The following is a 14661-nucleotide window of genomic DNA, read 5'->3' on the forward strand; positions in this document are numbered from 1 at the left end:
CTTGCGTGCGAAGATGTAGCTGGTGGGTCATAGCAGTCAAGGGGGCGAATCGTTTTTTCGGACGCACATCTTTGCATGCGAAGATGTAGCTGGTGGGTCCCAGCAGTCAGGGGAAATGTTTTTTGCGAAATACGGTGGCCCGTCCGGTGGGTTCCCGCTATCAGGTGGAGGAATAATTATTTCGCGCGTAATAAGGAGGCACTTCCTTGTTGCCGCCGTGGACCCAGCTGTCAGCCCCTCCACATACAGTACTCTTCCGATGGAAGTCGTTCCTTGACCACGTTGACCACGCCGTGCCGAGAGCACCAGGGCGGTGGACGACGGCGAGGCCTAGGAAGGGGACGACGGGGAGCCGGGGAAGATGCGGTAGTGGAAGCTCGCATGCGCGCGGAGAGGAGTACGAGGGTTCACTGGTTCGGCTGCGGTGTGAGGCTGCCGTCGCCGCTGGGCCTAGCCAGCGGTGGGAATAGTAGGGGGCGGTGAGGCCTCCACGGCAGCACAGCCGGCCACGGGAGGTAGGAGCATGCGGCACGACCGGCATTGCTTTGGGCGGCTGGAGCAAGAAGACCAGAGGTTGAAGAAGCACTACGGTCGTTGGATGGACATCATATGGTCACTGGAGCTAGAATCGTTCATATTGACTAAGTTGACAAAGCACTCCGTCCCCGTCAACTTAGTAGGCCCACAAGTCAGCCACCCACCAAGGTGGGTCCTAACTAGTAGGGGAGTATTCATTTTTTTGTGCGTAATAAGGCGGCACTTCCGGTGGGTCTGAGCTGACAGTGGGGGGAATGTTTTTTTCGCGAAATACAGTGGCCCGTCCGGTGGGTCCCAACAGTCAGGGGGAACGTTTTTTCGCCCAATAAGCTGGCCCGTACGGTGGGTCCCTACTGTCAGGTGGAGGAATAATTATTTCCTGTGTAATAAGGAGGCACTTCCTTGCGGCTGCCGTGGACCCAGCTGTCAGCCTCTCCACGTACAGTACTCTTCATTTGGAAGTCGTTCCTTGACCACATTGACCACGTTGCACCGAGAGCACCAGGGCGGTGGACGACGGCAAGGCCTAGGAAGGGGACAACGCAGAGCTAGGGAAGATGCAGTAGTGGATGCCCACGCATAGAGGAGTATGAGGGTTCACTGGTTCGTTGCGGTGTGAGGCTGCTGTCGCCATAGAATAATAGGGGGTGTGGGTGAGTAGAGAGATGGCCTGGCCAGCGATGGGAGTAGTTGGGGGCGGTGAGGCCTCCGCCGCATCGCAGCCGACCACGGGAGGTAGGAGCACGAGGCACGACCGGCACTGGTTTGGGCGGCTAGAGCAAGAAGACCAGAGGTTGAAAAAGCACTACGGCCGTTGGATGGACATCGTACAGTCACTGGAGCTAGAATCGTGCATATTGACTAAGTTGACAAAGCCCTCCGTCCCCGTCCACTTAGTAGGCCCACAAGTCAGCCTCCCACTATACTAGATCCCAGCTAGCAGGGGGAGTATTCATTTTTTTTCTGCGTAATAAGGAAGCACTTCCTTGCGTGCGAAGATATAGCTAGTGGGTCCGAGCTGTCAGCGGCGGTAACGTCTTTTTCGCGAAATACAGAGGCCATTTCGGTGGGTCCCATATGTCAGGTGGAGGAATCATTATTTTGCGAGTAATAAGGAGGCATTTCCTTGCGTGCGGCCGTGGACCCAGCTGTCAGCCTCTCCACATATAGTCCACTTCAGATGCATGTCGGTCGTTGACCACGTGGACCAGACTACGCCGAGAGCACCAGGGCGGTGGACGATGGCGAGGCCTAGGAAGGGAACGACATGGAGGCAGGGATGACTCGGCAGTTGTTTCCCACATGGAGGGGAGTATGACTGTACGTGGATTTACTGGTTCGTCTGCCATCGCGGGAGAATAACAGCAGGTGTGGGTGAGTAGAGGGATGGCTAGGCCAGCGATGGGAGTCACTGCTTGTGCGTCAACCTTTTTTTTGGGAGAGCCTCAAATCTGTGAAAAACAGCATACAACCCATCTGCCATTATTTCTAATAATTTATAGCCCATTTGCTAATTCTTAAGGTTTTTTGGAGCCCATATTCTTTTTGTTAGCATTACAGCCCATATTGTGGCCACATTAAAAAAATTATAGGAAATTTTGCATATTTTGGTGCGGTCTGAACTATTTTTAATCCCGAAATTTTGAGTCACATTCAAACTGATTTTAAAAATAAATGTATATCAATATAAAATCCAACAAATTGTCCACGCATATTAATTTAATGCAATTTAAAATCTCTAAATGAAAAAATAATTTTGAAACTAATTGCTGGTTTGATGTGTTTTAAAAATGTACAACCCATTTCTCATTACTGATAGGCCATTTTCTCGTCTAGCCGAATGAAGGTAGTGAGGTGGAGCTGCGGCAAGCACTAAGCATATATGGTGGCTAACATATGCAAATGAGAGCGAGAAGAGAAGCAACGCACGTTCGTAAACCAGAAGTGATCAAGAAGTGATCCTGAAACTACTTACGTTCAAGCATAACACAAGAACCGTGTTCACTTCCCAGACTCCGCCGAGAAGAGACCATCACGGCTACAAATGCGGTTGATGCATTTTAATTAGGTTAAGGTTCAAGTTCTCTACAACCGGACATTAACAAATTCCCATCTGCCTATAACCGCGAGCACGACTTTCGAAATTTCAAACCATGCAGGGGTGTCCCAACTTAGCCGATCACAAGCTCTCACGGTCAATGAAGGATATTCCTTCTCCCGAGAAGACCCAATCAGTCTCGGAATCCCGGTTACAAGACATTTCGACAATGGTAAAACAAGACCAGCAAGACCGCCCGATGCGCCGACATCCTGATAGGAGCTGCACATATCTCGTTCTCAGGGCAACACCGGATGAGCGCTCTGTACAACTAAAACCATCCCTCAAGTTTCCCCGAGGCGGCGCTGCAAAGGACTCTACTTCGGACCAACACTTAGACACACTGGCCCCGACGGGGGCTTAAAATAAAGATGACCCTCGAGAGAGAGACTCCCAAGGGAAAAGTAGGTGGTGGTGAGGCAAATGGTAAAACCAAGGTTGGGCCTTGCTGGAGCAGTTTTATTCAAAGCGAACTGTCAAGGGGTCCCCATAACACCCAACCGTGTAAGGAACGCAAAATCAAGGAACATAACACCGGTATGACGGAAACTAGGGCGGCAAGAGTGGAGCAAAACACCAGGCATAAGGCCGAGCCTTCCACACTTTACCAAGTATATAGATGCATTAATCAAATAAGAGATATTGTGATATCCCAACATATACATGTTCCAACATGGAACAAACTTCACATGTAACTAGCAACGCTATAAGAGGGGCTGAGCAAAAGCGGCAACATAGCCAAACAACGGTTTGCTAGGAAAGGTGGGTTAGAGGCTTGACATGGCAATATGGGAGGCATGATATAGCAAGTGGTAGGTATCGCGGCATAGCAATAGAACGAGCAACTAGCAAGCAAAGATAGAAGTGATTTCGAGGGTATGGTCATCTTGCCTGAAATCCCGCAAGGAATAAGAACGAGTCCATGAAGAAGGCAAACGGACGTAGTTGAACGGATACTCACAAACGCGACGTTATCGGAACTAACCCGAAGAAGCAACACCGGAAAGAAGCAAACAACATGGTAAACAACCATCACATAAGCATGGCATAATGCGCAAACAAGTATGATGCATGTCCGGTTTAATGAGGAGTGGCATGGAAAAATGCACAAAGAATACTACAAATTAAGTGGAGCTCTATATGCAACGAGTTGCATATTGATGGAACACCACATTCGTTATTTAGTTTGATCTCGTTTATGTACCCAACAATATTAAATGTTGATTAACATGACAAGGGGTGAAGCACAACAAAACTACCTATCTAGGAAAGTTTAAATGAGGCCCGAACAACAAACAATAAGTCCAGAAACTCCTCATGAGCATATATTAGATTTGGTACTGTTCTTCCCTAAACCATATTTAGAGTTGTTAAACATGCAAAGTAATGCCACCATGTAAACTAGGCATTTTTCTACCCCATTTACATATAAAGTTTGTTAGGTTTGGAGCTACGGTTATTTAGTCAAGAAATTTAACATTTAACAAGGCATTTGAGCAAAACTTAAACAAACAGCATAATAAACATTTTAAACATGCATGAAAGTTGGATATTACGAAACTAGATGCAAAACTAAGCATTTTTCATATATAATGTTTTTACAAAAGATGCACGGTTGGTGAGTTATGATATGCATGGAGCTTAGGGATTTTTCTGCAAATCCGTAATTCCTGGGAAAAGAACAAATTCGCTGATAGTGAAAAAAAATAAAGCGGGCCGAAACTGAGATCTGGCCCAGGGCGCGGGGAAGCTGCTCACACCGAGCCCTTGAGGCCTTTGGCCCGGGTTGTGGAAGAGGCGGGCTGGAAGGGGGGTGCTGGGCCTGCCGACGTGGTCAACGCCAGACTGAACCGAGCGAGCTGCTGCTGCTCTCGTTTCTGAAGAAACAGAAACAACAACATGAGGAAGGAAGTGGCGGTGCTGAAGTGTCCTGGCGGCCGGATCCGGTAATGCAGCAGGGCAGACGAGGTCCAGCGGCCTTGGGGATGGAGCCAATCCTGCGCATGGAGACGGTTCGGGGCATGCATCCGAGTTCCATGGCTGGCGAGCTGCAAGAAGATGGCAGCGGCTGTCTAGTAAGAAGGAGAGGGAAATAGAAGAGGAAGGGAGACCACGAGCGGTAGAGGAGGCACCCACCGGCGAGCAGCAGGCCCCGGTCCTGCGAGGAAGAGATGGAGTTGGCACGGTGAGGTCCTAGATTACCCACGATGAGCCTCGGGTAGCCATGGCAGTGGTTTTCCTGGCGAGCAGGGTCGATAGCAGAGTGGTTGAGCACCTGGAGAGAGAGAGTGGTGAGAAAGAGAGAGAAAAGAAGGAATAAAGAGAGCCAGGGAAGGGAAGGAGCGGGACGAGGCCGGCGGCATGACATGCTATTACTGTTGTCGCCGGCGGCGTGGATGCACAAGGAGGTGGGGAGGCGCTGGTGCTCACGATCCACTCGGGATCGAATAGAGGAGGGAAAATAGGCATGGCCACGGGCGTCCACGAGCATGCGGGCGGACAACGAGGCATGGCAGTGGTGCCTGCAGGCGAAGGACGCTGGGGGCTGCTCCGGGCGCCTGAGCGGTGGCGGCCGCGGCCAGGAGCGCGAGGACAGGGACGGAGGTGGATTGGTCGATCGAGGGGAGGAGGCTGGATGGATTGGGAGGAGCTGGTTGATTGGCTCGGGGAAAATAGTGGAGGCATTGGGTTGGTCCGACGCTAAAAACAAGGAGTGGCGGCGGCGTGGGGATGGGATGGATGGGACAAGGTCCCTAGAATTTAGGGTTAGGGGCTATATATAGCATGTAGGTGAAAGGAGAGGGATTTGGATCATCGGATCAAAATCCGACGGACGAGAATAAATATGCTAAATAGTCCAATAAATAAAACGATGATATTTTGTAGATGTTTGGGGATGTTCCGGACCCAACGGTGATGACTATCCGGGTCGGGTTGGGACAGTTTTCAGACGCGCACACGAGGGTGTCGAAGCACTGTACAAGGAGGGGTTTCGGGGCCTGGCGGTTGATAGCGGACTGTGCACAAAGCTTTGGGCTGAGAGAAGAGAAGAGAGAGACCCGGCGACTGTTTCCGGAGACCGAAAACATCCGACGGTAGACCAGCTATAATGCTGCTATAGTTATTCATTGGGGCGTCAAACGGACTCCGAATGCGATTAAACTTGGCAGGCGGCCTATCTACACTATAACAACACCGCCTGTCAACTTTCAACCCATTCCGAGAACATTTTTCGGACACTTATAAACTAAAATTTTGGACATGCCGCGGGCGTGTGCAAGTGTGGTTGAGCTCAGAACGGACAACGGGGAGAACTGGGAGATCCGGGCGGATGCAAGTTTTTAAAACATGATGATGCAATGCACATGATGACATGGCAAGAAGCGACATGCAAGCAAATGACAAGTTAACAACAACGAATAACTTGAAGACACTTGGCGCGTCGGTCTCGGGGCATCACACGTGGTCCACCGAAGCATCAGCTTCTAAGTGGGAAACCCACATGACGAGCTGGTAGTAAAAATCGGCGTCGCGAACGCGTGCGTGCCCGACAGCCTCCAGGACTATTTGCCGGCGCTGGCCGCCACATAGTCGGCCCAGTTGCAGGCGCTCTGCTCGCGACTCAGAGCGTCGGTGCGCTGCTGCTCCATGTCCCACTGGCGATGCAAATCGGCGATACGCTGCTCCTCCGCCAAGCAGTCGCGCTCCAACAACTACTGCTCCTCCGCCAGGCGATCGCGCTCCAACAAGTCCTCGATCTCCGCATTGCCATCTAAAGACCTATTGAATGCCTCCTCCCTCCGTCTACCTTCCGGTGAAACACCTAACACTAGTTCCAGCGGTGACCGCCTCCGGCCTTGCCTATCGCGAATGGACAGGGGCATCGCGGACGTGGCGAGAGCGAGGATAAGTGGCGAGCGACGTCGGGCCGGTGGGGGCTTATGAGGATAGGGCGAATTGGGTCACGGTGCCAACATAGAAGGCTGGGAAACAGTACTTATAGGCGGAAGGTAGCGCGACGGTCATCGGAATTCAATGGATAATTAAGCACACATGGCTTAGCGCACCAGCTTGCCGTGGAAAACTAGAGAAACTGAAATTTTGACTGTGCCGTCCCGTTCCGTCCGTGCTGGGTTGCACGCCGGCATGACGGTCAAGCGAGTGCACTCGAATCATCTCCCTCCTTGTCAATAATGATTCCACGGATTTAAAAGGCCTGCAACAATTAAAGCGCATCTTTTTTCACATCAGTTAGCTGCCTTAATTACGGCCGGCTGCATGCAGACACTCAAAATCGCTCGCAGCTAGTACGCAGAGCAGCGTGCAACGAGTCGCAGCCGAGGGCATTGGTTGATGAACTTTAGCTGGGAGATAAGGCATTTGCGAACGTTTTCGCTGGCAGTTTCTTCAGATTCGGATGGCATTTTCTTTAGAGCATCTTGTCAGTTTCTTTAGAGGTAGGCATTTTTATTCAAAAAACTGCCACTTCGGATCTTGCATCGCAACTAAATTGCCAGGAGCGCATTAGTAGGCTAGATAGTGATCGATCAGTAACTTGTAAACACTGCTAGGAGCGCATTTTTATTCAAAAAACTGCCACTTCGGATCTTGCATCTCAATGATTCACAAATCAGATACAAATATGTAGCACCAAAAGCAAAGATCAGCCACAACTTGATGAGGACATCAATACCATTGTTACACCCACAGCCCCTACTGGTATACATACTCGACCAATTACTAGAGCTCGCGCACGCCAATTGAATTATTAGGTACTTTTGTTTCTTGGTAACGATTCTAATGTTCATGAGAATATGATGCTGCGTAAATTGGATACATTTGTTTTGCTTACAAGAAAGATGAACCTTGGAGCAAGTTCAAGCATGGAGATGATGGTATGTGCAAGGGGGTCAAGAACGGAGTTACAAGTGATGATTTTAGGACTTTGAAGCCACCATAAGGAGTGCATGAAGCCTTGGACGAAATATACAAGATGTCACTTCATAAATTTCGTCCAGATGCTATTTTAGGTGTTGCGCCACCTTATTATTTGGCCAGGCCCATGTATTTTCGAAATACTTAAGTATAGGCTGTTTTTAGAGTCTGTATGTGTGGGTAAAGAAGAGTTAGGGTTGGTTTCGGACCCCTTCTCCAAGGGCCACAAAATCCCCCCCTCTTCCTCCATATATACAACCCTTAGGGCGTCGTTTAGACTTTGGGTTTTGTTTAGATTAAAAGTTCGCCATAGCTGCAACTTTGCGTATTTCGTTTGTGTCCAGCGACTAGACCAAGATGTCACAGAACCCCACCTTGATCAATAAAGCTTTCATCTTATATTCGCAATATCCAGATTGCAATCTCAGTTTCTTGCTTGTTGTTCGTTTGCTCACAGGAAACATGCCCTCGTGGTCAGGTTGATCGTGCTCCGGCATGGTCAATAACCCCTCGGAGTTGGTTTAGCGATTGCTAAGGCGCGACGTCCTCGCACGTTCGTAGTCGGATCGTTAAAGTCGACTTCCTCTAAAACGATAGCCACCATCTCATCTAAAGACGGGACACCTTTGCCTCTATCAAGTGGTATCAGATTTCCAGGTTGCTCGGTGAGATTTTACAGTTTTTCGTAGTTTAGGTCGAGTCTGCTCTTCATACCTATAGTCCATGAAAAAGCCAAAAAAATTTAGGGTTAGGTCATCATATCCGAACCAATCTGAGCCTTTGCATAGTCTTTTTATAGTTTTTCTTTGTTGAATTTCCGGTTGCATCGTCGTGTCGAGTTGCTGGTCTTAGTGTCTAGTCCCTTAGAGTTTCGAGTTCTGTTCACCGGTTGTCACGCCGCCGCCGCACCATCGTCATCATCGTTGCCATATACCACCACCCCACCATATACATCGCCGCTGCCATATACAACCACCAATCTAAGTCCATATATACCATCGCCATATACCACCACCAATCCGAGTCCAGATAATACCATCGCCATATACAACCACTAGTCTGAGTTCCACCAGATTCATCTCTGCCACCAGTCCTAGTCCGACTCCAGTATTTGTTGCTTTGTTTTCGAGTTCTAGATCACGCGATACTTCGAGTTGTGACCAAATCGGACTCCCACAATTCCGTGCTACCCGCAGTAGAAAAATAGTTCCAAACTCAAAAATAAAATTCTGGCTAGGCAGTTTTTAGACCATTTTTAGACTTTTTCAAAAAAAAATTGTTGCGGAGGAAAAAAAGAGGAAAAAAAGTGCAAAAAAAATCCAGAGAGTGCTCCTCCCTTGTTTACGTGCCGCGCCGTGATTTTGTTCGTGTTCTAGGCTCGCGTCTCTAGTACGGTCTAGCCTAGGACCAGCACAGTACCGTCGTTGAGCGTTTATTCAACTTTGCATCTCTGAATTGATTATTTCTGACATTTTTTCTACCATATCATAAGCCTTCCCAGCTCCACATACATCTACATCGTGCGTTTGACACCACCTGGCAATCGCTCTATCCAATCTTTGAGAGTTTTCACTACAATGGTTGCCGATCACCACCTGCTGCTGGGTAAGAACTGGTAAGAATTTGAGATTTGCTTGCCAGATTTGTGATACACCACCACCACCACTTCCTAGTAGTCTGTAGGATCATATTCTTGTGTGTTTCTATTGCTGCTAACCATGGTAGGATCACAAGCCGATGAGATGGATTGGGAGAACATGACGAACAAAGAGCTACATGAAAAATTTCAACAAATGATGAGTGGACAGGTGCAAGATGTGCTAAACAGATTTGAAGAGGCCATGGAGAAGATAGATGGCATGGAGAAGACATTTGAAACAAAGCTTGATAACAAGTTCAATGAATTGCTCGCGCGTCTTCCACCACCACCACCGGCTGCACCTAACACACCTCTACAACAACAACAACAATGCCTTCCAAATCAAGTGGGACGGGCACTGTGCATTCCCCTTGAGCCTGGTCAAAATTCTGGTGCCGCTGTTGATGCTTCTGTAGCTCCTGCTGCTACTGTAGAGGTGGAGGACCATTACGAGGATGAGGTTGATCAAAATCAGAACTACGTATAACCACTAGCACCACCGCCACCAGGTCGTCCTCATGCATATCATCGCAATGGTAGGGCTGCACAACCACCTCAGGTATGTGATCATGACCATCTCCCTAAACTGATATTGAACATTCCACCATTTGAGGATAGATATGTTCCTGATATATATCTTACTTGGGAGTTAGAAACTGAACAACGATTTACATGTTTACAATACCCTGAGGAGAGACGTGTTCCTGCTGCTGTTTGTGCTTTCACTAGCTTTGCATGTGTTTGGTGGTCTGAACATTGTAGATTATATCCTATTCCAGCTACTTGGGCTGCTTTGAAAACTGCTATGCATACTCGTTGGGTTCCACCATATTATCAACGTGAATTACTTCAAAAATTGCAGCGCTTAAGACAGGGAAAAAATTCTGTAGAAGAATATTATCAGGAATTACAAACTGGCATGATTAGATGTGGTATTGTTGAGGAGAATGAAGCTATGCTTGCACGTTTTATGGGTGGATTAAATAGAGAGATTCAGACCATTCTAGAGTATAAGGAGTATACTAATATCACTCATTTATTCCATCTTGCTTGTAAAGCTGAACGTGAAGTGCAGGATCGATAGGCATTGGCGGAAACTAACTTTTCTGCAGGTCGATCTTCATCATGGACACCACGTGCATCCTCTATTTCCACTGCACCAGCACCTCCATCAGGTGCCACCTCTAGCCATGATACAAGAAAGCAAGCACAACCACCACTATCTGCCAAGAGCACACCTGCTGGGCCTGCACAGAGGTCTTCTTCTTCCATGGCATCAAAAGGGCACACAAGTGATATTATTTGTCGTCGTTGTAAGGGAAGAGGACATTTTATGAGAGAATGCAAATCTCAGCGTGTGATGATTGTTACTGAGGATGGTGGGTATGAGTCCGCTAGTGACTATGATGAGGAGACTCTGGCTCTTATTACACATGAACAACACGGTGGAGAGGATTCTGATCATGAGACGCAATACATGGCTGCTAAACATGCTGACAGGTATGAATGTTTAGTTGCTCAACGTGTTTTGAGTGTGCAGGTTACACAAGCTGAGCAAAATCAAAGGCATAATTTGTTACATACAAAGGGAGTTGTGAAGGAACGTTCTGTTCGCGTCATCGTAGATGGAGGGAGCTGCAATAACTTGGCTATCATGGAGATGGTGGAGAAGCTATCTCTCATCATAAGACCACATCCACATCCTTACTGCATCCAATGGTTCAACAACAGCGGCAAGGTTAAGGTAACACGTACTGTTCGTGTGCATTTTAGTATCTCTACATATGTTGATTATGTTGATTATGATGTGGTACCTATGCAAGCATGTTCCTTATTACTTGGTAGACCATGGAAATTTGATAAAAATTCTATACACCATGGTAGAAACAATCAGTATACTCTTGTTCATAAGGATAAAAATATTACTTTGCTTCCTATGACTCCTGATTCCATTTTGAAATATGATATTAATAGAGCTAATAAAGAAAAACAGGAGAAAAATAAGAGTGAAAATCAGATTGTGGCAAAAGAATTTGAGCAACAAAGGGAGCCTAATAATAAACCATCTAGTGTTGTTTCTGAAAATAAATTCAAAAGTGCATGTTTACTTGCCACCAAATCTGATATTGATGATCTAGATTTTAGCAAATCTGTTTGCTATGCTTTTGTGTGCAAAGAGGCATTATTTTCATTCGAGGACGTGCCTTCCTCTTTGCCTCCTGCTGTCACTAACATTTTGCAGGAGTTCGCTGACGTCTTTCCACAAGACGTGCCACCGGGATTACCACCTATTCGAGGGATTGAGCATCAAATTGACTTAATTCTCGGTGCATCATTACCCAACCGTGCACCATACCGTACCAATCCAGAGGAGACAAAGGAGATTATGCGTCAAGTACAAGAAGTGCTCGACAAAGATTATATATGCGAATCCCTTAGTCCTTGTGTTGTTCCTATCATTCTAGTGCTGAAAAAGGATGGTACGTCGCGTATGTGCGTTGATTATAGAGGCATTAATAATATTACTATTCGTTATCGTCATCCTATTCCTATGCTAGATGATATGCTTGATGAATTGAGTGGCTCTACAATATTCTCCAAAGTTGATTTGCGTAGTGGATACCATCAAATTCGTATGACATTGGGAGATGAATGGAGAACAACATTTAAAACTAAGTTTGGATCATATGAGTGGTTAGTCATGCCTTTTGGGTTAACTAATGCACCTAGTACTTTCATGAGATTAATGAACGAAGTTTTACGTGATTTCATTGGACGATTTGTGGTAATTTACTTTGATGACATATTGATTTATAACAAATCTTTGGAGGAACATTTGTAACATTTACGTGCTATTTTTATTGCTCTACGTGATGCACGTTTGTTTGGTAACCTTGGAAAGTGCACCTTTTGCACCGACCGAGTATCTTTTCTTGGCTATGTTGTTACTCCACTGGGAATTGAAGTTGATAAAGCCAAGATTTAAGCTATTGAGAGTTGGTCGCATCCCAAAACGGTCACACAAGTGAGGAGTTTCCTTGGCCTCACTGGATTCTATAGGCGTTTTGTGAGAGATTTCAGCACCATTGCTGCACCTCACAACGAGCTTACAGAGAAGGATGTGCCTTTTGTTTGGGGTACAACATAGGAAGAAGCCTTCACGGTATTGAAAGATAAGTTGACACATGCTCCTTTACTCCAACTTCCTGATTTTAATAAGACTTTTGAGCTTGAATGTGATGCTAGTGGAATTGGATTAGGAGGTGTGTTATTACAAGATGGCAAACCTGTTGCATACTTTTCTGAAAAATTGAGTGGGCCTAGTCTGAAGTATTCTACTTATGATAAAGAATTATATGCTCTTGTTTGGACCTTGGAAACATGGCAACATTATTTATGGCCCAAGGAATTTGTTATACATTTTGATCATTAATCTTTGAAACACATTAAAAGTCAAGCGAAACTGAACCGTAGACATGCTAAATGGGTTGAATTCATTGAGACTTTCCCTTATGTCATTAAACACAAGAAGGGTAAAGAAAATGTTATTGCTGATGCATTGTCTCATCGTTATACTATGCTTTCACAACTTGACTTTAAAATATTTGGTTTGGAGACCATCAAAGATCAATATGTGCATGATGCTGAATTTAAAGATGTATTGCAGAATTGTATGGAAGGGAGAACTTGGAACAAGTTCATTCTTAAAGATGGATTTGTGTTTCGTGCTAACAAGCTATGCATTCCAGCTAGCTCCGTTCGTCTTTTATTGTTGCAGGAGGTGCATGGAGGAGGATTAATGGGACACTTTGGCTTCAAGAAGACGGAGGATATACTTGCTACACATTTCTTTTGGCCAAAGATGAGACGGGATGTTGAGCGTTTTGTTGCTCGCTGCACTACATGTCAAAAAGCTAAGTCATGACTCAATCCTCATGGTTTATATATGCCTTTGCATGTACCTAGTGTTCCTTGGGAGGATATATCTATGGACTTTGTTTTAGGTTTACCTCGAACAAAGAAGGGGAAGGATAGCATATTTGTTGTCGTGGATAGGTTCTCGAAAATGGCACACTTTATACAATGTCATAAAAGCGATGATGCTGTTAATGTTGCTGATTTGTTCTTTCGTGAAATTATTCGCTTGGATGGTGTGCCAAATACTATTGTTTTAGATCATGATACTAAATTTCTTAGCCACCTTTGGAGATGTTTATGGGCTAAGTTGGGGACTAAACTGCTTTTTAGTACTACTTGTCACCCCCAAACTGATGGACAAACTGAAGTAGTCAATAGAACATTGTCTACTATGCTTAGTGCTGTTTTGAAGAATAACAAGAAAATGTGGGAAGAATGCTTGCCTCATATTGAATTTGCTTATAATCGTTCATTGCATTCTACTACTAAGATGTGCCCTTTTGAAATTGTGTATGGTTTCCTACCTCGTGCACCTATTGATTTGTTGCCTCTTCCATCTTCAGAGAAGGTTAATTTTGATGCTAAAGAACGTGCTGAATTGATTTTAAAAATGCGTCAGTTAACTAAGGAAAACATTGAGCATATGAATGCTAAATATAAACTTGCTGGAGATAAGGGTAGAAAACATGTTGTGTTTGCACCTGGAGATCTTGTTTGGTTACATTTGTGTTAGGATAAATTTCCTAATTTGCACAAATCAAAGCTAATGCCACGTGCTGAAGGTCCTTTTAAGGTGTTAGAGAAAATAAATGATAATGCATATAGACTTGAGTTGCCTGCAGATTTTGGGGTTAGTCCCACTTTTAACATTGCAGATTTGTAGCCTTATTTGGGTGAGGACAATGAACTTTCGTCGAGGAAGACTTCATTTCAAGAAGGGGAGGATGATGAGGACATCAATACCATTATTACACCCACAGCCCCTGCTGCTATACATACTGGACCAATTACTAGAGCTCGCGCATGCCAATTGAATTATCAGGTACTTTTGTTTCTTGGTAACGATTCTAATGTTCATGAGAATATGGTGCTGCCTAAATTGGATACATTTGTTTTGTTTAAAAATGAAGGGCCTAGCTTGGACAAGAAAGATGAACCTTGGAGCAAGTTCAAGCATGGAGATGATGGCATGCTCAAGGGGATCAAGAACGGAGTTACAAGTGATGATTTCAGGACTTTGAAGCCACCATAAGGAGTGCATGAAGCCTTGGACGAAATATACATGATGCCACTTCATAAATTTCGTCCAGAGGCTGTTTTAGGTGCTGCGTCACCTTATTATTGGGCCAGGCCCATGTATTTTTGAAATACTTAAGTATAGGCTGTTTTTAGAGTCCGTATGTGTGGGGAAACAAGAGTTAGGGTAGGTTTTGGACCCCTTCTCCAAGGGCCACGAAATCCCCCCTCTTCCTCCATATATACAGCCCTTAGGGCGTCGTTTAGACTTTGGGTTTTGTTTAGATTAAAAGTTCAC

General features: G+C 45.8%; 1 protein-coding gene across 1 annotated transcript; it reads right to left on the reverse strand.

Annotated features, from left to right (window-relative positions):
- Window positions 1-4213: 4213 nt before the first annotated feature.
- On the reverse strand, window positions 4214-5293 carry LOC125520901. The gene is made up of 2 exons (XM_048685975.1): window positions 4772-5293; window positions 4214-4683 (listed from the first exon to the last, which is right to left on the reverse strand). Exons 1-2 carry the CDS (start codon window positions 5124-5126, stop codon window positions 4277-4279), a joined length of 762 nt encoding a protein of 253 aa, XP_048541932.1. The 5' UTR covers window positions 5127-5293; the 3' UTR covers window positions 4214-4276.
- Between the last annotated feature and the right edge of the window lie 9368 nt (window positions 5294-14661).

Source organism: Triticum urartu, chromosome 1 (assembly GCF_003073215.2).
Source record: "Triticum urartu cultivar G1812 chromosome 1, Tu2.1, whole genome shotgun sequence".
Lineage (NCBI taxonomy): Eukaryota > Viridiplantae > Streptophyta > Magnoliopsida > Poales > Poaceae > Triticum > Triticum urartu.